The sequence below is a fragment of the Galeopterus variegatus genome, unplaced genomic scaffold (assembly GCF_000696425.1).
Source record: "Galeopterus variegatus unplaced genomic scaffold, G_variegatus-3.0.2 Scaffold4332, whole genome shotgun sequence".
NCBI lineage: Eukaryota > Metazoa > Chordata > Mammalia > Dermoptera > Cynocephalidae > Galeopterus > Galeopterus variegatus.
Window position 1 is genome coordinate 90,007 of NW_007730443.1, and position 22,218 is coordinate 112,224.

Consider the following 22,218-nt stretch of genomic DNA (forward strand, 5'->3'; position numbering starts at 1 on the left):
CGGAAAAAAAAAAAAAAAAAAAAAAAAAAAAAAAAAAAAAATAGCCCTTAGAAGAGGTGAAGGTGGGAAGAAGTGAGGCGTCACTCACCACAGCCCTCTGTGGCCCAGGTGCCAGAGGTCTGGTTCAGGCAGCAAAGCCCAGGTGGTCTCAGAGTGTCTCAGGCACATGAATGTTTATAAAAATGGGTTTTATGTATACACGAAAATGCGTATGCATGTGTGCCTGTGTGTGTGTGTGTGTGTACACTAGCAAGTGCGGGGCTGCCTGGTATCAGGCCCTGGATGCTCCAGAGCTCAAGATGTGCTGTGATCCCTGGGGTACATCTCTGGAGGGGACATCTATCTGTCTAGGTAAGGAAGAAGAAGCCACCCATCTCTGTAGGCAGGAGCTAGTAGAACAAATCCCAGAGGGGCCTTGCTGTAGAGGAACAGGGTAGTGAGAACGCAGAGTGCACAGTCAGAGTGGGGTGGGACCTGGGAGGCAAAGGAATAAGCTGGCTTGTGTAGGAATTTGGGAGCCCCCGGCAAGGAGATGTTTTCATAGAGACTTCCCTGGTCTTTTGCCACTGTGACCCAAAGGGAAGTCAGTACAATTTGTGTGGAACAGGGCTGTGGAGAGAGGAAGAGGGCCTGGCTTCTAAAACCCTAGCCCCATTTCCCTACCTCTTGCCTAGGCTGCAGGTAGGTGGTCCTCAAGGCTCTCGTTTAATGTCTCAACATGCCCCTGAAACAGGAAACAAGCCCTCTGAAAAGCCTATATTGTCAGTAACTGCAAAAACAAGCTGCTGCTCCCTGCTTGTCCTTCACAGAATATCACCAAAAAGGAACTAGAAAGGTCAAAATGACAAATAGGATGGACCCCTCCAAGAAACCCATCAACAGGATTCTCCAGGGAAGCACAGAACTCATTCCCAGGTGTGGAGAAACTAGCCTGGCTTCTGCCATAGAGAAGTGGCCACCCATGGCTGTAGAGATGGGAAGGAGTGTATATATGGGGCAGAGACCAGCCCCTGGTCTCTTTCACAGGAATCAGGGGTCGGCTAGGATCCCTTTCCAGACCCTACTTCTGGAACATGGTCATTCCACACAGATCCCCTCATGGGCAGTCGATTGAGGAGGGGGAAACAGCACAGTAGTCAGGACTCCCAAGGGCCTGGGTCCCTCTCTCAGGTTTAAGGATTGCCGGGGAAGATCCCAGCATATGAGGGTAGGGAGGGTGATGGGAAGATCAGAAGATCAGAAAGGAAATATTTTAGAAGGAAAGAGAAAGCATGCTTCCAGCCATTTCCAAGCCCTGAAGGACAAATAAGTCAATCTGATATTGAATAGAGTAAACAATGGCTGGGGAAGTTGGGAGCTGGTGGGTTGACAGGGAGTGCCTGCTCCCACCACTCACATGTCACTGAGGAGACCCAGAGAGCCTCAGGCTCGCAGGCCCCAGCTCTAGCATCTGCAGCTGGAGGTGCTCAGCCTTTCTTCTTTCCCTTCCTTCTGAGTCTGGGAGTCCAGGAATGCTCTCCCCTCTCCCACTGCCTCCCTATGAACAAGGCAGACACACAACCAAGGGAGAACTGGCAGTCACCGTAGGGCCCAAGTCCAGGGCTGGCTGCTGGCAGCAAAAAACACCCGATAAGGGGGCAGGGCCTGGTCTGAAGGACTTCCAGCTATTAGGGGGAGGGGGGAGGCTTGAGACCATCTCTGGCCCCCCACCATTTTTCTTGGTGGGGTGGGGAAAGTCTCTAAGCCATCACTCAGGTGGCCTACCCTGCTCCTGAAGTCACCTGGACTTAAACTGCAGGAACCCAGGAGCAGCTTTTTAGTGATATTTCTCTCTGTGGTGGGCACAGCGCAGGCAGAAACAGGCCTCCTGGGATCTGGACTTTGGCCCTAGTATAGGAAACTCCTCCTTTCTGGGCCCTAGAAAGAAGCTTCTAGCGTCCTCAGGGAGGCCTGCAAGGGTACCTGGTCCAGCTTCCGTCATCCCATCCACAGAGGGATCAACTGGCCCTTTGGTCTCCTTTCCCAATGCTGGCATCTGAAGAGTAATTGTGAAATGCCTTGAACCTGCTAAAAGTAACACATTCCCTTGACTGGGAGGCCAGGGTTTTGTTGGACCTACTAAAGCCCCAAACTGAGACTGCAGGCCTGTGTACAGACTTGGAAAGCCATGATAGAGATGCCCAGTGCAGGAATCCAAAGCTAACATGCCTGTTCTCCTCCAAAGGCTGCTGGGAAAATGTATGCCCTGGCACCAGGGGCATGGGTCTCTAGAGAGGGAGCAGGTCAGAGGGAATAAGAAGTCACCACGTCCAGCATCCTCGCCAGACCCCAGCTTGGCTTTGGTAAGCCAGTATCTTCCACAGTACCTCCTGGCTGGGCACTTCCTCCTTCTCAACCTGCCCACACCTGGGCCCTGGAAGATGGTTCCTGCCAACAGGGCTCTGCAGATTGCTCTCTGGGATGTGGTGGTGGTGATGTATTGGCAGGGCCCTAGATGCCCATGTTCCTGTGGCCAGGGATCCCAGCCCGGGTGGAGCTGAGTTCTGCAGAGACACTGAGTGGGTCTTTGTCAATATTCTGTCTGGAGCTCGTGGGTAGCTGGAGCAGCCCCATTTCTAAAATGGTAGACTCTAAGATCCCAAATGCTGGCCCTCACCGCCTCCTCCTTCCTGTCTCCCTTATTCCTACTCCATGCTCACATACACCCCAGGGGCCTGGCTGCCCACTTGGCTTCCTCTGCCTCCTCCTATGCTGGCCTCCACAAGGCTTCTCCTCTTGATTCACTTTCCTTGGGTCCTTGCTGCCCTGCCTCTGTCATGCTGCTGTGTCCATTCTCCTTACCCAGCCAGCGATGATGAGACCAGCTGCCTCTTCTGGGTCTGCACTGCTGCGGAAGCCCTGGTCTCCCCTCTTGCCCACACCACCAGCATTGGCATCCCCTACTCTTGCCTCCCTGCTCCCTTCCCAGCCCCCATACTCCAAGCCTCTACCTTCTCCAGCTCCCAACACTACTGCAGCACCCTCCCCTCACCCCAGCCTTTTTAGGGATGACCTGTCTGCTTTGAAAAGAAACCAAAGCCATCAGCAGGGATGCTCTCCCTTTTCTCTGCTCACATTCACCATCCATCCTAACCTCCTTCTCTCTCCTGCTCTTTCAGTTCCAGGCAATCCTCTTTTTTGGCCTACTGAGCCTGTCCCCCTGTTCTCCTCTGAGAAAACTGCTGTTTCTGCCTTTCTACTGCCCCTTCTGTAGAGGTCACAAACACCCCAGAGACTTAGATAAGAAGAAGCCTCCCTTCATCCTGCACCCCCTCTTCTTGCCTATCCTATTTCTCCCCTCCCTCCACAGTCACGCTTCTTGGAAGCACAGGGGCACACCCACTTACTTACCCCTGCCTCACCCATTCACCCTTCCACCATTGCCCCTATAGAATCACTCATTCCTGGCAGCAGCTCCCTTCCAATGGGGTCACTAACATGTGGGGACTTCTCTTTGGACCCCCCACAGTGTCCTCTCTGCCATGCCACCTGCTATATGGATGGCTAGTAGCCACTCTCCTTGATGCTATCTCCCACCTGGGGTTCTGCGACTCTGCCCTCCCAGCTCTCCTACTTTCTAGCCTGCTCCCCATCAGCCTCTTTTGGGGTTACCAAAGAAGAGAGACCCAGTCCATAGACAAGTGGTTTCACCACTGTTCGTTCGACTCGACAACACACACACACACACCCACAATCTTTGTCACCCTCCATGTGTACTCTGGGAGACTGCATTTTGTCCCAAGGGGTAATCATCCCAACTACCTTCTTTCTGATCTACATCATTTTCCTGAACACCAGACCCTGGGAGCCAGCTGCCTGATTGACCTCTCTCCAGATAGCATGGATGCAACACACCCAAGTCTGAATTCACTTATCCCCCCACTCTGCTCCTTCTCCTAAACTCTTGCCACCCTCTACCAAGTCACCCAACTGGGAAATCTGGGAGTCAGCCTAGAACCCTCCCTCACTCCCCACATCTACAACAACCAAAGTCCCTTCCATTCCATTCCATTCCCTTAATATACTGAAATATGTCCCTCTGCTCCAACCTCACAACTTCTGCCTTAGTTCAGGTCCCTTTATTGTCTGCCAGGAATATATTACAGCAGTTGCCTCCTTATCAGGGTCCATCCTGGCCTCCAGTGTCTTTGGCTCCAATCCATCCTTGGTATTGTCACCAGGATAATCCTTCCAAAGGGCAGATCTGGCCATGCTCTTTAGACCCCTTGATGGTTCTCCATGCGTACAGGACCAGGGCCAAGCTTCCTGGCTGGCATTCAAGCCCTTCTCCATGAGAACTGCCTCCCTCTTCATCACCCCCTTCATCCCCACCCAGGGGCTCTGGGAATAATGCCCACTGCAGACCGATGTCTCACGCTGCCATGCCTCTGCTCAGCTGCTTTTTCTGCTTACTCCTATTTGTCTAGTTGGCAAATATGTATTCCTCTCTTGAGTCTCTGGCCAAGCATCTCCTTCTCTGTGGAGTCTTTTCAGACTCTTCTCTGCACCCCCAATGCCTCACAGACTTCGAATGCAGTGCCCTAATCCGTTTTTGCTTGGGCTTGTCACCCTCTCACTACAAACTGCCGAGAGAGAGTGTCTCTCTTAGTGCCGCCTCCCCAGCGCCCAGCACAGTGTGAGGTACACACACACATACACACATCCCAGTGAGTGCGGCTGTCCGCAGCCTCTCCGTGTGTCTCTGGTAATTCCCTTTTCCTTCTGCCTCATCACTGTGCCAAACCTCTCTGCCAAGGCCCTGGCCTCTACCTCTCTTCTCGCTCTCTTAAGACAACATGGCATCCAAATTCACCAAGCAGAGGCCATCGAGGAAGGAGATGCCTCTGAGGAACTTCCTCCCCAAACAGCTCCACATTTCCATCACATGCCTCTGCTTCCTCAGGAAGAGATGACATCCTCTCCATCTACCCACTATCAAGCCTTATATGCTGAAGCCTGTCTCTGCCACCACCTCAGGTGGCATCCACCACTCCTGACTTCTATCCTCACTACATTCATCCCTCCTCTACTGACTCTCTCCTTTAAGCATTAAAACTAACACATTTGAGATTTCTCTTAATCAATATCCCTTTGTCAAGCCCACCTCAACCTCTCATTTTTGCCCCATTTATTTCCTTCCTTCCAAGGGGAAGTTTCTTCCAAGTGAGGTCACTCCCTACACTTCCTTTCTTCTCTCATTCACTCCTTAACCTACCTGGCTTTTTTCCCCAAATGCCAAATACCACTGAAGCCATTGATAGTCTCCTTGGTATGATATCGCATGGACATTATTTCTTCTTTCTCTGCTGGATTCTTTGTGGGACTTGACATTGTTAATCATCCACTTGATCCTTTAAACGCTCTCTCGCCTTTGACTTCTGTGCCCTTCTCTCTCTGGGATCTCCTCAAACCCCTAGGGCTTTCTCTAAGGCTGGCTCTTTCTAAGGCTCTTCATGCTCTCCCTGGGGGAAGCTGCTCAGATCCGTGGCTTCAACTTCCATCCATTCTTTTATGATGCCCAAATCTATATTTATTATCCAGAACTTTCTTTTGAATTTCTCACCCAGAAATCCAACTACCTACTGGATCTCACCATCTAGCTGTCTCACACTTCAATTTTTCAGTAAGTCCAAAATCAAATTCCTTTAAATAGTAAGATCAATGATACTGGAAAGATAATTCAATGACAGACCCTATTTATACAATGCATTTAATATGTGACATAGGAGGATTCCAACCCAACAGAGAAGGGGAAGATTAGACATAAATGGTGTTTGGGCCATCTGAAAACTAATCAGTTTAACATCTTACCTCATAACATAAATCAGAATAAATTTCACCAATAACAAAATTAATACAAAAATTCAGTCCATAAAACAGAAGAAACAATTTTGCTGTGAACCTAAAACTGCTCTAAAAAATAAAGTCTATTAAAAACAAACAAGAAAAATATGACATATATTTATCAAATGTCTGAAGTGGGAAAGGATCTTTAAGTTTAAAAAACAATGGAAGAAAAATGAAAAGGATGTTCAGAATCAACAATATAGAAATTTAATTTCTTTATCTCATGAAATAAAAATACATATCTGCAAATCAAATTAAAAGGCAAACATACTGGGAATATATTTCAATAAATAAATAAAGGGTTAATCTCTTTGATGTATAAAAAGTTCATACAAATGGATAAGAAAAAAACCCTAAAAGTTAAATGAATAAACAAAAGAGGGAAATACAAATGGTCACCTAATGAGAAAAACTGCTTAACCTCACTAATAATCAAAGAAATCAACATTAAAACAATGAGCCGTCATTGCTTGCCTTTCAAACTAGCACAGACATCCGCATTCACCTCCTCGCTGGTCTGCTTCCCTGTACTCAGTCTCGCCCTCTCCAGTCCACTCTGCACTGCGGAGTTCTAAGACACAAATCACACCGTGTCACTCGCCTGCCTTAATAGTCCTTTAAAGGTTTCACAACGGTAACTGGGAGAAAGACTAAGCTCTGCCACCTGGCACAATTGCCAGCTTGAAGGCTATTCTGGACTCATCTCCCAGCACTTCTCCCACACACATCTCAGTTCCAGTCATATGGAACTTGGGTGGTCATTTCCACAACTGTTCCAGACCTTGGTGCCTTCACCTGTGCAGTTACCGGTCCTGGAAGACCAACCTTCATCCTCATCTTATTCCTTCAGGAATAGGATGCTGCCAGTCTCCTGTGGATGTCCTCTGTCATGTTCCCGTTGCACCCTTTCTTCCAGTGTCACAGTACTGAGCACCCAATAGCATGGTCACTCATATTAACATTACTTGTTTTTCTCCTTCACTGGACTGTGAGCTCCTTAGGGGACTACGTCTTATTGATCTGTATAGCCCCAGCACTGCATCCAGAGCCAAGCATGTTTGAATGTGTTTGTGTGAATATGTATGAATGAACAGATGGATGGATGGATGCTGTATGAGCAGGCCCATGAGCAAACAAGTGAGAGAAAAACTGAGAATGGACCAGGTGGGGATGGGCACCTTACCTCCCAAAGGGCATTCTAGGCTGCACAGTACCAAGCCTGACTCACGAGGGAGGCCTCTTTCTGAGCTAACAGAGGCAGGAAGCTCAGAATATATGTGAGTATCTGAGGGAAAAAGACAGGGCATTGGGGGCCGTTAGAGCTGGAGGCCCTTTGGGACCTACTCCAGCTGATAGCACAGTGGGTCTGAGGGCACCATAGCACTGGCTTCTACTTCATCTTGGATCCAAAGCTTCAAGGAGTATTCACTTCCCCTCTCCAGCCTTCAGGTATCTTTACGTGAAGAAACCTTTCCTGAGCCCCACCAGGCTGCGTGCAGGCTTGTACCGACTGATAAGAATCAAATTTTCTGCCAAGTTTGGTAAAAAGAGCCTGGGCACTGGGGTCAGATAAACCTAGTTCAAATTCCTACTCTGTCAACTGATCTCTCCGAGCCTTGTTTTCCTCATCTGTAAAATGATAATTGTAGTGAGATTTCAATGGGTTGCTGTGAGTGTCTTGCATAGGATCTAGAACACAGCAAGTCAGGTACTCCTCCTCTCATCTCCAGGAAATCACACCTCTGCTTTCTGCCCTCATAGGTCAAAATCGGGGACCCCATTCTTTTCCCATCTTCTCCATTGCCAACTCACTTTCTCAGCTGCCTGTTGAGATATGATCCCAGCAAGATCCAGCCTGGGAGGTGCAGGCCCTACCTCCATCTATGCTCTATGAGGCTAGGGGTGGTAAGGTTGGGGACCCCAAGGAAGACTGGGAAAGGGGTCGGCTGTGAGACCAGGGATGATTTGACATTAACTATTCTTTCCTTTTGAAATCTTCCCTCCTTGAGTTGTGTGACACTGTTTTCTAGGCCTTCACCCAGCACAGGCCAATTGCCCTGTTTCTGGATTCTTCTGTGGCTCCCAGGCCTCAGACTTTGATCTTCTGTTTACCAATACAGGAATAACCAACAATTCAGTATCCCCATATTGTATTAATATCCAAGTGCTAGTCTAGTTTTGCCAATTGTCCACTGGATCCTTCACCCAAATGTCTCACCATCTCCTTAATTTCTTTTTTTTTTTTTTTTTCCTTTTTGTCTTTTTTTTTCGTGACCGGCAACGGATCACAACCCTCAGTGTCGCGCCCGTACCGGACCGGGACCGGCAATGGGATCGCAACCCTCGGTGTTGCTCCCACACCTCGCTCAGCCAGTGAGCGGCCGGTCTGCATGTGGGATCCGAACCCTCGGCGGGAGCGCTGCCACGCTTCCCAGGCGGCGCACTGTAGCAGTGTGCCACCGGGCCAGCCCATCTCCTTAATTCATGTTCTGCCCTCAGTCCAAAACAGCCCCTCCTCCCAACTTCTCCCTTCATGCCAACAGTGCACCTGAAGATCCTGATAACACTTTAGACTTTTCATGCTCTTCTGTCCCTTGCTTCCAGATATGAGTGTAAAGCACAGGCTTTAGGCCAGGCTAACCTAGACTCATTCAAATCCTAGCTCCACTACTTCCTAGCTGTGTGACCTCAGGCAAAGTACTTGACCTCTCTGAGCTTCAGTTTCTATATCTGCAAAATGGGGATATTAAAAAAAAAATCTAGATCCTAGTCTTATGGGGATTAAATTTTATATATATATATATATATATATATATATATATAAAATGCTTGACAACTTGTAGATGTTCTATAAATGCTGCTGGATTGCTGGTACCATTATTTCTACCTTTGCAACTTCATCATCTTAGTAGCTCAGATCTTCACCACACCAGACCTCAATTCTTTCCAACAGTCTCCCACCTGACTTCCTTGCTAATCCATTCTGCACACTGTCACAAGGTTAATTTTCCTAAAAAACAATTTTCAGTTTCAGTGCACCCCTGATGAAAACCTTCAGGTTTCCCCAGTATTCTCAGGACAAAATCTCCACTCCTGGATCAGCAATGCCAGTCTTCCATGCATTGTAGACCCACTGGTCCCAGAGCTTACCCAGTCCAGTCTCCCCACTATCCTACAAACATAGCATGTCTATTTCCTTTTGCCTATGTGGGCCTCTTTCCTGGGATGCCCTTACGTAAGCTTGACTTCACCAGCCCATTCTGATCTCTCCTTCCTTTCTCAGATGCCAAGCACACAGGAGGTGCTCAACCAATACTTACTGTATTAAGTAAAGTATGGACAGTCCTCTACCTCTATTTTTACCAAAGGTTTGCTCAGGAACAGGGTAGGAAAATAAAGCAGGGGAAAATGACCAGGCTAGGGAGGCTAGGCACAGGTAAGAGAGTACCAGTAGATGGGGACTGGGACTGACCGAGCCTTTATCCCTACGAGTGGGGGGCAGGGAAACTTGTTTAAGATAGTGGCCAAGCTGTCTTCTGGGACAGAGCAGCTAACCCAATGAGCAGAGAGAGGAAAACAAACTTGTCATCATTGGCAGTGGGGAAGGGAGAGGGCACAATTCATTAAGCTTAGAAGGGGATGGCCTTTCTAGAGAGATAAGAGGAAGCAGTGATGAGGATAGAGTGGCCATCCCATGAACCCCACCCCAAGGGGCTACTAGAGATGTGATTGGTCATGCATAAGATCTATGGGGAAGGAGTAGATATCCTCTGGGCCCAAGGAGGAAACAGATGCCATTGCAGGGAGCTCGATGGGGTGGGAGCAGGCCTATTTTTACCAAGGAGAGGGAGCACCATTCTAGGACTAATGGGGAAAGGGTGGCCTGTCTCTCATGGGCAGTGGGAGGTGGCTGCCAACCCTCAGGGGAAAAGGGATGAAGAGGCCATTTCAAGAGGCCACAGGCGACAAAACCTGTTACCTCCTCGGCCTATGGGGACAGAGTCGTCTTGCCCCTGGCTATGAAGGAGCAAACATGCCATGGGGTGAAAGAGGTAGGGACAGCCATCACTAGGGAACCTAGGGAGTGGGGAGCAGGTCTGTCCTCGCTCAAGGACCTCAGCAACCATTCCCAAAGTTGATGGCGAGCTATTTTCCACTGTTAGGGAGAGGGCGCAGTCGTCTCTCCGGGCGGAGGAAATGGAGCGACCATCCTAAGGGGCCAATGGGGATAAGAACGGTTACCCTTCGGGGACGATGGGATGGAGCGAACATATTCCAGAACTGAGGGGGGGGGCGGCCATCTCAAGGGAAGAGGATGGGCAGAGAGCCTGTCCTTGCTGAAGTGACAGAGCAGCCATCTCCTGGGGCCGATGGGGAAGGAGAGGATGGTTGCTCAAGCTAAGGGGACGGAGTGGCCCAAAGGCGAGGCCGTTACCCAGAGCTTGCAGATCCCGTAATCCGCCGGGCGGTCGTTTCCGCCAGGCGGGAGGGGCTGGGCGAGTTGTCTGACAGCCCCTCCCCAAAGCCCGGGACCCCAAGGGCGGGGTCTGTCCGGGGCTAGGCCTGAGGGCGGCTTCCTCTCACCTCCAGGGGCAGCGATTCCGCCATCGCATCCCAGCCGCCTCCGCCCCCTCGCTATGCTTTCTGGGAAGTGTAGTTCCACCAGCTCTGGAGGCGGGACTTGAGGAGGAAGTGGAATGCACTTCCGTCCCAGAGCCTGACGACTTTAGTGTACACCGGAAGTCCGTGCTCTGCCGATGTGGTACCTAGTGACTGTGGTTTCTGTGGCTCTCCCTTGTTTCTCTGGCTGGGTATTTGTGTCGCAGCATGGCGGTAAGGAGGGTGGGTAGGGCGGGGTCCGCATCGGCAAAGCGGTCCCCGGGCTGGGAGAGTAAAAACAGAGGAAGAACAAGGAAGGGGTGCGGTGTGGGCCAGAGGGGGGCGCCATCCAATGGCTGGACTGTACTAAAGCTGGCTGGGGGCAAGGAGTGTCGGGGGATGGCAGCGCGGGACCGTACCAGAGAGCTAGTGTGGAAGCGGGGTGGCGGTTAGTACCAGACAGTACTAGGACAGGCTAGAAATTTGAGGGAGCTGAAGGGGTGGGTGTCAGCCCAAATCTGGACTACGCGAGCAGAGGCTGGAGAGGGGCACCATTTTTAACTCCACTCAGGAGTACCCCTGGAGGGGTCGTTAGCCCAAAGCTGGACCTTACCAGGGGAGCCAGAGGAGGTATTAACCCAGGGTTAAGTTGTTCAGAGCGAGCAGGAAGCAATCATAGCTGGGGGTGCCGGAAATATGGTGTCAGCCTTTGACAGGATGGATTGAAAGAGGGTGTACATCCTAGGGACTGCGCTAGGTTTGAGCACCGCGGGGACATGGCTGAGGTGTAGATGGAACTCTGCAGCTAACCAGACTGATGGGGCGGGTGAGGAGGACTGTGGCTGAGAGGGGCTCTGACGGCATTTCATCATCCCTCTACAGCCCAAGGGCAAAGTGGGCACCAGAGGGAAGAAGCAGATATTTGAAGAGAACAGAGAGACCCTGAAGTTCTACTTGCGGATCATACTGGGGGCCAATGTAAGTGCCTGCCTCCTTGCTTCTTATCCCACAGTCCTCAGCCCTGTTTGGTGAGGAGTCGGGGTCTGTGACAGCCAAAGAAGAGAAATCCAATCAAAGAGAAATGACACTGACCAACAGCCAAAAAAAAAAAAAGAGAGAGAGAGAGAGAAATAAGAAAGGATCCAGGCATAAAGAAATTGCTGACTAATAAAAGCAAAACACAAACAAAAAAATGAGAGCATGAGTCCCAGTCAGATTTGAGAGCCCTTCCCGCCCCCAATACACAAGGTCTTCTTTCCTGTGCTGAGTTGGGTGTCAGAGAAGAGTCTGGGGGCTCAGGAAGCAGGGCCCTTCCCCCAACCCTATAAGAACCTGGCTCCTCCCATAGCCTGCCCTAATTCTTGAATAGAGTTGAAGAAGGCCCATGGTTTTGGGGTAGCTTTTGACCTCAGCCTGTTCCTGTGTTGGCTTGCAGGCTATTTACTGCCTTGTGACCTTGGTCTTCTTCTACTCATCTGCCTCATTTTGGACCTGGGTAAGTGTCCCCATCCTGGGGAATGGATAAGTGCACAGGGTTAGTGACTAGCCTTTGATACCCCCATTCTTACTCTGCAGATGGCCCTGGGCTTTAGTCTGGCAGTCTATGGGGCTAGCTATCACTCTATGAGCTCAATGGCACGAGCAGCCTTCTCTGAGGATGGGGCCTTGATGGATGGTGGCATGGACCTCAACATGGAGCAGGGCATGGCAGAGTGAGTGTCCCCCACCGCCAGCCCAGGTGAGCGGCCCCAGAGCTGGGGCCCAGATAGCTCAAGACCCACAGCTACCTGCAACTTAAAGAGGGTGGAAGGGAACTGAACTGGGGCCCCTCTACAGTCTTTGGCAGCCTCCCTTCTATCCACAGGCATCTTAAGGATGTGATCTTACTGACAGCCATCGTGCAGGTGCTCAGCTGCTTCTCCCTCTACATTTGGTCCTTCTGGCTTCTGGTGCGTGGCTGGGGAGCTCCCAAGAAGGGGCACTTAACTTTCCCCATCTTTCATTCCCTGTACCTGGCTTCAAGTTACCTTTTCTCTCTTAGGCTCCAGGCCGGGCCCTTTACCTCCTGTGGGTGAATGTGCTGGGCCCCTGGTTCACGGCAGACAGTGGCACCCCAGCACCAGAGCACAGTGAGAAACGGCAGCGCCGACAGGAGAGGCGGCAGATGAAGCGGTTATAGCCATTGACATTGTGGTCACAGGCTGTTGGGCCCTGGATGGCTCTATCAGGATACATGGCCCCCATGCCTGGAGTAATGAGGACCTAGTCCAGGGGCCAAAAGCAGTCTGAGATATAGGATTATTGAATAAATGAGTAAGATATGGCTAACAGCTATGTGGGTGATTGTGAGGGATGAGGCAGGAAGAGCTAGTCTTGTGGCATTTCTCTCCTGCTACACACCTAGCCTTGTGAGAATCTTGAAAGAATAAAAAGGCTCTTGGATTAGCTAGGAAAACTTTATTTTGCTCCATGAGTTCAGGGAGCTCACACATATACGCGTGCACGCGCGCGCACACGCGCACACACACACACGTATGCACACGCACACATACATGTACACACAAAGCTAATACTGCTCAAGGCACTGGTCTCTGGGACCAGAATTCTGCTCTGGGCCCTCCTCGCTCTACTTATATAGTCTCTTGCACTGCACACCAGGGTCCAGATAGGTTTCCTAGGGCAGCACCTTCACACCTCCAGGCCAGGACCCTTGCTCAGTCCCAGTGCCTGCACAAGGTCGTCACCAAGCCCACTCTTCAGTGTCCGTCTCACTGCAGGGACAGAGCAGGGTTGGAGGGGGTTGATGGGGTTAAGGTGGGTAGTGGGCTTGAGGGGGGTACTCACAAGACTTGCGGTTGCCACGGGAACGCTTGCGTTCTCGAGCAGCTAAGGCACGAGGGCTGCTCTTGGTCACTGACTGCACCAGCAGGTCCATGATCTCATCTGATGTATCACTGGGTAAACTGGAGCCTGGGGGTTCTTCTGGAGGTGCAGAGGAGGGCCCCACTGTTGTAGGCAAGATTGGGGAGCTGCTCTGGACCATACCTGAGGGAGGCCAGATAGGAAGGTCAGACCAGGGTGGCCCTAGAACCCATTCCCCCAGGGGCTATGGGTCCCACCTCTGCTGCGGCGGCTGTGCGTGGTATCCTCAGGCCTGCTGGTCAGCAGACTCTTCATACTGGCGTGACTGTCAGCATCACCCCGGCCTGGCCCACTGCCCACAGCCACTGGGACAGATGGGTTACTGGGGGCTTCCCCAGTCACACCTGAGAACTTCTCTGTCTGGAGAGGAGAGAAGGGTGAGCTGGGAGTAGGGGAAACAAACCATGGGGGTGCCAGCTGAGACCTGGAAGGGCATCCACCTCAGTGATCATGCGTCCCCGGGTCTTGTTGCGCTCACGGTATGTGGCCCGCTTCTGCTGCTGCTGCAGCACCCGCTCCCGGCAAGTTCGATACTCGAGTGCAAACTCCCGCAGTGTGTGGCAGAACTGCATGATGCGCACTTCGCGGGCTGCTTGCACGCTGTAGCCCAGGTAGAGCAAGAAGGTGTGGAACCTAGGCAGGTTGGGGTCTGGGGTCAGGAGGGATGGTGAGTCCTGCTTGGTGTCTGAGGGATGATGGTGGTGGTAGTCCTGCCTCTCTCTGGCCCAGGCCCCTACCTGTTGCAGACACGGCGGTGCACTACCCTCAGCATGGAAACACGGCGGGCACACTGGGCCAAGAAGTGGGTGAGGCGGGCACGCAGGGCTGGGGCCAGCTCATGCTTGGCCAAGCTCCGCAGACTCTCCTCAGCTGCCAAGCTCCGGCGCTCCAGCTGCCCCAGGTTTTCAGTCAGCTGCTCAAAGTCCACCTTGAAAAGCAAGGGGGTACACATGCTTCCCCCCTTCCTCAGACAAGACACTGCCTGAGGCTGCCTTTGGGCCAGCCAGCTCAGACCTGGTCAGCAGACTCTGCCCTCCAAAAGCTCACAATCTAATGCAAGAGACAGACAAGTCATTTGATCCAATAGGGAACAGAGGTTTCTTGGGGGAAGTGGCAGCTAAATGGAGACCCAAAGATCGAGTAGGTGTGGCTGGGCCAATAGAGGAGACAGAGTTTCTGACAGAGAACAGAGCTCATGCCTGCAGCCTGAGCAAACCCTGGCACAGCAGCCCAAACAGGGAGAAGGGTGAGGAGCCGGCCCCAGGAAGCAGGGCTCCCCCCTGCTTCAGCCAGTCTTAGATCTCTGGCTGGTGCTAACCTTGGCACAGCGGGTCAGGGCAGGGATTTCTGAGTAGAGGTCGGAGGAGTCAGGCTGGGTCTGGAGTACCAGGGAGCAGAGATGGTGCAGCAGTGACTGCCGGCGCACCGTGTCCTTCACCTCCGATACCTTCTCCAGGTAGCTCAGTTCAAAGCCGCTGCTCTGGAAGGATCCCATCTGAGCCTGGGCCTGGTTGGCACCAGAGCCCTGACCCCAAGTTCCCAAGTGCTCTCATTCACCTGGGAGCCATTGAGGAAGTTGCCCACTGCTAGCAGAGTAGCCAGGATGCAGCGGAAGGTGGAATTCTGAACCAGCTGTTCCATGCCCACTTTCAGGTCAAATAGTGGCTCTGCAATTTCCTGGTGAGGGGGACCAGGAACTCTCAGACTATATGGTCATCAAGCTCACTTGTCCCCACTGCCTGTCCCGCTCCATGACCCAGGTACCCGCTCCATGCTGTCATAGTCCAGCTTGAAGGCCCAGAGTTGTAGGCGGGCAGCCAGGCCCCCAATGGAAGCAAGAGTCATCAGGAAGTTCTCAGCTGGTCCCAGGGGTATGTCAGGGTTGGCCAGCTGGGCTTCCTCAATCTTCTGCCGCTCCTCCTCTGTGGGCATCATGGTCAGTAGCTTCTGAGGATACAGCCACCACCCCACATTGGCACCTCAGTGCTGGCCCAAGGCCTCAGGCATTGGTTTTGACCCCTCCCTAGGTCATCTGGGGGAGCCCCAGTGTCTGGGGACTGCCCTGCAGAAATGCCAAGCCCAAGCCCACCACCTAAGGGACTGACCAAAGGGGAGGGCCAGACCTTCCCCCTCCCTCCCACACCCGTAGCTGGGTATCCCCACCTCAATGCCATCCTTGCTGACAGCAAACTCATCAAAGTTGAGCAGGGCAGCCTTAATGACATGCACAGGTGGCAGTGTGGTTAGGCCAATGTTGATGGCATTGCTGCGCTTGGGATCCAGCACTGTGGTCATTGTCCGGCGTCCTTCACTACCTTTCTGTAAGGTTGAGGGAAGGGCAGTGTAAGATCGGGGAAGGGATTAGCTGGGGCAACAATTTAAGAGGGCACTCCAAGGCCCTCCTCTAAATGGCCAAATCATCCCACAGCTGGGGATTTGGGATGTGTAAGGCATTGGGATGAGCTTAGATTCTAGTTAGGGCTCTGTTGATCCCTTACGGAAAGACCTCAGACAAATCCCTGTCTTTCTTTGCCTTAGTTTCCCCATGTGGGAAATTTGCAACTAACTCCAACAGCTTAGACCCTTGAGCTGATTCCTTACCACCTCCACTGGGGTACCTTGCAGATCAGTGGGTTTACCTTGGAGGGTAGCACGTCCTTGGCACGGGACTCAAACAAGTGTTCCAGCCGGGCTGTGTCCACTGAGATAGGCTCCAGGGAGGCCCACAGGGTGGGGCAGGGCCCAAAACGGCTTCCAGAGCTTCCATGGCCCCCAACCAACTTTAGTTCCCGCCAGAAGAGTTTTACTGTCTTCCTCTTGGTGGGGAGGGCTGGGGCATCAGGTGCTGAGGGGGGAAGAGGGGCAGCCAGAGGTGGAGGTGGTGGGAAAGGACCTTTGATGGGTGGGAGGGGTGGGGGTGGGGGAGGTGGGAGGCCTCCAGAGAGCAGGGGCAGTGAGGGTGGTGGGGGTGGGACCCCTTTCCCGGCCTCCACAGATTCTATGTTCAGCACGTCCTGGTCTTCATCCTCCCCCAGATCTGAGAAGTCCAGGTCTCCAATGCAGAGTTTGGGTACACGGGCAGGGAGCTGCCGGATGGGCTCAGCCTTGGGGCTTGGTGGCTCTACTGGCTCCTTGGGTTCTGACTCAAGGCTTTGCTGGGCCCGGAGCGAGACTCGGGGGGCAGGGCTCTGGGGTGTTCTGGGTGCAGGGGCTGGCTCTTGGGAGTCCCATGGTTCCCGGGTATCTAGAAAAAGGGAAGCAGCTGTCAGCATCATGCCCTCATTGGGGCAACTGAGCAAAAGCGGTGAATTCTGCCTGCCCACCCACTCACCTGGGTGTCCATTGGCCTCATCGGGCATGGCCCCAGCCAGTGTTTCTGCCCGGCCCTGGGCCAGCGCCACCTGCTTCTCTGTTTCTGCTGCTGCCACATTCTCCAGGAACCGGGCTCTGAGGGGAGGTACTTGTCAGTGACAGTGTCTGACACAACCCCAGCCCAGGGTGGTGCACATGCCTTGCTGAGCCCCTGGACACTGCCCCCAGTTGCAGGCATACACAGAACACAGGGAACAGTCCATGCACTGAGCAGACCCAGGACCTGCCCTGCAAGGCCAGCCCTGGTCAGTTCTCCACATCTGGGGAGGCTTACTACCAACCAAGCATTCCCAGGTCAAAACACAGAGAGAAGTTCCACTTAATACCCAGCTTGCAAGTTCACTGCTGTTTATGTTCACTGTCCTGATTCTACACAAGGACCCTTACAGCAGGGGAAGGGAATAGCTGTCCCAACAAGCTGTCCCTCCCTTTGCATGTCTCGCAGCTTCTGAGAGCTGCAGACTATACCTAGAAAAGGGCCCCGTAAATGGCAGGCACTCAATTTATGTTGAAATAATAAATGTGGTCCAGTGTCTCATTTCTGGCCCTTCCAGCCTCTGCTGGCCCTCAGTCCCCGCCCTTCTCTGAGCCTTAGGTTTCTCTTCCACCCCTACACCACACAACACGCTAGGTCCCCTCCCTGCCCTATTGTTGAGCTAAGAACGTGGGAGAATGGGCCCCAGGTTGGGCATCCACATCCCCATTTCTGGCCTAAGCTATTAAGGTGTCACTATTGAAGCAGAGGGGCAAGTATGACCCCAGTGAACTCCTTCCCAGTGCTTAGTTCTTGGGTTACTAAGGAGACACAAATCTGGGACAGGAGTGGCCTGAGAGTCCCCCAGCTCTGGCTGCATCAGGCACGTGGAACCCCTGCTGGGGAAGCAATGCTGAAGCCCTGAGCACATGACAGGCCTGGCAGGCTGGCCTCTGTACTTACTCCAGCCTGGCCTGCCCAGTAGGGGACTGGGGAACAGGTGGGCTCTCAGGGGCCCTGGGTGGGAGGATGAGAGGAAGAGATGGTAACTGTGGTGCCGGCTCCACCACAAGGCCCACTTGCTCTCACCCACACAGAGCTGGGCAGTGATACTGCGGGTCCCTTCCCAGTCACAGTAGGAAGAGGAGGGGGTGGGGTAGACATGACACGAGGAAACTGGAAATGGCGGGGGAGACTGACATGAAGCAGGACAGGATGTAGTAAGAGACAAAGACAGAGCAGAACAAGAAAGTGACAGAGAAACAGAAAGACACAGGGTAGGGAGACAGATAACAAGAGGCAAAGACGGGGAATGTCAGAAGGAGAAAAAGGAAGCCACAGGAGGAGGTGGTCCGGTCAGAGCCAAACCCCTCCTCCCTCAGCAGTCACTTACCAAACGGGAGCAGTTTGGTGAAGTCTGGAAAGAGAGAGAGAAAGCACGCGTTTGGGCAGAGGAGGCCGAGGGCCCGTGGAGGGGCGCAAAGCGAAGGGATAGTTGAAGAGAGGACTCCAGGGGTGGCCTCTATCTCCCCTACTTACTTGTAGATGCTCCTCTCGCAGGAGCTGTCGGCTGAGGGTGCCACAGAGATGGCAGGAAAGAGGTTCACGGAGGCGAGGAGGTTAGAGGCAGGTCCCACGGGACTGGAGGCGGGGCCGGTCAGCGAGGCAGGGCCCGTGGAAGACGAGGTGGGGCCTATCGGTGAGGCGGGGCCTGTGGGGCTGGAGGCGGGGCCGGTCACCCGAGGAGGAGGAGAAGGAGGGGCCTGACGGTGGGGCCGGGCTTGTCAGCAGACAGGGTCACGTCCCCCAGATCCGCATCTACCGCTTCTGCCGCGGCATGCTTACCCAGGTTCCGGGGCGCGCGCTGGACAGCCCCCGCCTTCCAGAGATCGGCGGCTCCTCTTTCCCTCCTCGGAAGATGGTTTTCGTCGCTCGCGCCGCCCACCTGCGGCTGCGGCTTCCTCGATGTCGCCATCCTCCAACTTCAGGGCGCTCTAGTGGAAGTGGGCCAGGACGTGAGCCAGCAGTTGAGACCCGCGTAGGTGGGGCGGTGTGCCGAGAAACTGCACCTCTCCCTCCAGTCTTCCCACTCCCAGTCGGAGCCTGGCCTCCCGGCCCACCTCGTAGAGCACAAGCTGGGTGCGCAGGTCGACGTCAGTGCCCGCGGCGCCCAAGTGGCGCTGGACCAGTGCCTCCATGCCCTGCTGCTCCAGTGCATCGGTCACGTCGTAGAAGGAATCCTGGTCCGGGAGCGCCGCCAGCGTCTGGAGGGTGGGGATAGGAAGGCTGGTGGGGACCAGAGGTCAAGAGCCCGAGGGGCCCAGAGTTGGTGCCTGGTCCCTGCCCACACCTTGTTGATGAGGGTAACGGTGTACACCAACAGCTCAGGGTCAGCACCATTCTTCTCCTCCAGGATGGACACCAGATTGGCCCAAGGAAGAGCGCCTGCTACACAGAAGGGGAGCAGTCATGGAGGGACAGGTAGAAGAGAGAGCTTTGAGTAGTGGGGAGTGAGGGACAGTCTCTGACCAGTTGCGCTGGCCACAGAGTTGACTGCGCGGATGAACAGTGGTGCATTGTTCTCAGAGTATTCCACAAACACCAACAGCAGCTTCAGGGCTGTCTTCACCACCAAGCGGGACTGTGGGGAGAGGTCACCACATATGAGTGTGGCTCGGAGTAGACCTGTTCCTGCTGGGGAGGGGGACGGATGGGTTCCTGGGGCTGGACCCAGAGAGGAGAGTCTAGGCAGAAAGACCTTGGCTCCAGGCCCAGACACTGATGTGCCTTCTAAAATTAGAGGGGCCTCAGACTCACTCCATTCCAGCCCACATTGCAGAAGAGGAAACTGAGGCCTAGAGAGAAGCAATGGGAAAAGGGTGCATGGCTGGGCAGAGGGCCACTTACCAGGCTGGCACATAGTGTGTATAGCCACTGAACGGTCTCACTGTGGGCCACTATCCCCAGCATCCCGTCCACAAATAGCATCAGCTGGCCCAGTGCTGAGGATGCAGGGAGGGGGAAAGGTCATCAAGGGTCACTGGGGCAGAGGTCATGGGGAAGGGGCGGGACTGACCTCGAAGGATGTAGCTCTGGTAGTTGTGGTCAGCAGCAGCACCCACACGGATCAGGCAACTCAGCCCCTCTGAGTGCACGAATTCAGGCACCAGGTCCTTGTCCTCCTGGGGGCACCATGGGGGAGTTTAGGGAGGTTTGGGCTGGAACCCACCCCCAGCCTACCTCTGGGCCTCACCTGGAAGATCTGCTTCAGTGAGAAGAGGGAACGGCGGAGCTCAGGGCCACTGGAACCATACAACTTTTCTGCAAGGGGTAGATGGGCATGAAACCCTCAAGGGAACCCAGACACACAGTCTTTCTCTACTAGGACACAACCACAATGCCCCATCAAAGAATATTCTAGTACTCTTGGGCCCCCCCTACCGAATCTCTTCCTCCATTCCTTTACTCTGGGCATCCCCCACTACAGTCTAGGTGTGGTATCAGCCTGACCCTGGAAGGAGAGGTCAGGGAAGGGAAGGAGAAGGGTTATATCCAGTCTCTGATCTTCCCTGTCCACTGTCCAGCACAGGCTTGAAAGAAACTGAGCCAACTCGATTGGGGGGGTGGGTAGGGACGGCTGGACACTGATGCCCTCACACACTCACCCAAGATAGCATTGACCCTCACGGAGAGTTGGGTCCGCAGGATCAGAGTAGGCTTCCGCCCTTTGCTGGAATCAAGCAGCCTAGTCAGCAGCTCCCAGCCTATTCCTCAGAGTCCCTCCCCCCAAGCCTAGGCAGCCAAAGACTTCGCATGCCAACCCTGGCTCAGCCCCTTCCCAGCTACTCCTCCTAGGAGCCAAGTGTTGGCCAGCCAGGATGGTTTGTGCAAACACAGGTATCAGGTATGTAGGAGAGCTCTCCCCCCGCCAACTCTCATCCCGGGCAGCAGGTAACACTGGCCAAGCTTTGGGTTTCCCCTGGCACAGTTCCCTGGGGCAGCAGGAGGTGACCCACAGCCTAGGCCAGAGATCAAGTGCCACAGCTGCTGACACCTGAGTTAGCCCCTCGTGGGGGGCATGGATGGAGGCCAGCCTTGCCTCTATGACCCCTTCAGCTCTGACCTGATCTCTTCATAAAAGCCTTCCAGCATCTCCCGCTGCTCTTCCAGGGACAGCTCGGGGTCCAGGTAGTATCCAGAGGGAGACACTTGCAGGGCACAGTCCTCTAGCTGGGAGCAAAGGCAACAGCATTCAGGCTGGGTAAGAGGTGGCAGGGGTGTGTACGAAGACCCTTGACCTCCCACCTTCCATTTGGGGTGTGGCAGAGAGGCACAGAAGGGTCTGCACTGCAGATATGTAATCTTTCAGCAGTTGTTTCTTAAGTGCCTCTTATGTGCAAAGCCCATCTGTTTCAGGCGCCAGGCTTTCTTGCCATTTGTACATGCCATCTCCTCTCCTGACTAACACCTACCTATTCTTTAGGTTTCAGATTAGATAACACATTTTGGAAAGCCTTCCTGAACCCCTCTAGCCAATGCTGTGCAACCCACTCCACCCGTGTGTGCTCCCCTCTGAGACCTTCCACACATTGTTATAATATCCCAGACACTGGTTTCCTTCCCCACTGACTGTGTTCTATGGGTTCAGGCACCCTGTCTGTCTTGCTCCCTGCTATATCTGCAGACCCTAGCACAGGACCTGACACACAGTAAATTCTCACTAGATGCTTGTTGAGCTAATGAACACAGATGAGGAAGAGGAATGGGGAGAAGGTGGGATGAAGTACCTGCCTTCAAGGAAGCTCCCAGCCCTGTGGGGTGATAAGCAGCAGCCACAAAGCACTGAAGCCCAGAGAGAAAGTGTTAAGAGCGCTGGGAGGTACAACCCCAGCTGAGACAGCACAGAGTGCATGTGTCTCCAAGAGTAGCGAGGTGCAGGGGCTGATCCATAGACTTCCCAGTCCCTCCAGGCCTTAGGGTCTTTGCCCTCCTCCCAAGTGGGCTAGAGTTGCAATGGTCCTAGCTGGACCTCAGAGGCCCCCAAGGGGCCTATTAGAAACCAGATTTCAAGGTCTGACAGTCTACAGTAGGACCCTGAAATGTGTATTTGTAACAGGAAGGCATGTGCTCCACCAATGTGTCCACTTCCCATGTTTTCCTCCCCCCTGAGCCTGGCTCTCCTGCCCCGCCACAGGCATGGCACTTGGCCCCTTGAGAAATGCCTGTAGAGAGGCCTGAGTGAGGTGACTGACTCATAGAGTCTGAGGGCAGCACTCTGCCTCTCCCTGACACCTCCCCCATAGCACAGTGCCAGTATGCAGGGCTCAGCAAAGTCCCCTTGACTTGAGTGGCTCTGGCCCTTGAGGTGCCATGGCCCAGTGAAAACCCACCTCTGAAGAGGTAGAGGGTCTTCAGTCTCCATCTTACTTGACAAGTCAGCCCCAACATTTGTCCTGCTGTTTGGT

General features: G+C 53.5%; 3 protein-coding genes across 3 annotated transcripts in view; 1 reads left to right on the plus strand and 2 right to left on the minus strand.

The window, feature by feature from the left end:
• Positions 1-10,494, minus strand: part of LRRC29 (leucine rich repeat containing 29) — a 14,725-nt gene extending 4,231 nt beyond the window's left edge. The window contains 2 exon segments of the mRNA XM_008587323.1: positions 7,070-7,171; positions 10,471-10,494. Coding sequence (XP_008585545.1) covers positions 7,070-7,171; positions 10,471-10,494 — 126 coding nt within the window.
• A 113-nt stretch (positions 10,495-10,607) lies between these two features.
• On the plus strand, positions 10,608-12,815 carry TMEM208 (transmembrane protein 208). The gene is made up of 6 exons (XM_008587324.1): positions 10,608-10,719; positions 11,368-11,463; positions 11,921-11,980; positions 12,061-12,197; positions 12,350-12,434; positions 12,527-12,815. The coding sequence occupies exons 1-6, from the start codon at positions 10,714-10,716 to the stop codon at positions 12,662-12,664; spliced, it is 522 nt and encodes a 173-aa protein (XP_008585546.1). The 5' UTR covers positions 10,608-10,713; the 3' UTR covers positions 12,665-12,815.
• Positions 12,816-12,927: 112 nt separating this feature from the next.
• FHOD1 (formin homology 2 domain containing 1) lies at positions 12,928-21,052 on the minus strand. The gene is made up of 21 exons (XM_008587325.1): positions 20,877-21,052; positions 20,419-20,483; positions 20,007-20,074; positions 19,830-19,935; positions 19,661-19,755; positions 19,283-19,394; positions 19,104-19,198; positions 18,874-19,017; positions 18,599-18,747; positions 18,293-18,472; positions 16,739-16,854; positions 16,047-16,651; positions 15,571-15,726; positions 15,172-15,354; positions 14,965-15,084; positions 14,726-14,887; positions 14,145-14,335; positions 13,848-14,040; positions 13,605-13,767; positions 13,330-13,530; positions 12,928-13,256 (listed from the first exon to the last, which is right to left on the minus strand). Exons 1-21 carry the CDS (start codon positions 20,903-20,905, stop codon positions 13,174-13,176), a joined length of 3,216 nt encoding a protein of 1,071 aa, XP_008585547.1. The 5' UTR covers positions 20,906-21,052; the 3' UTR covers positions 12,928-13,173.
• Between the last annotated feature and the right edge of the window lie 1,166 nt (positions 21,053-22,218).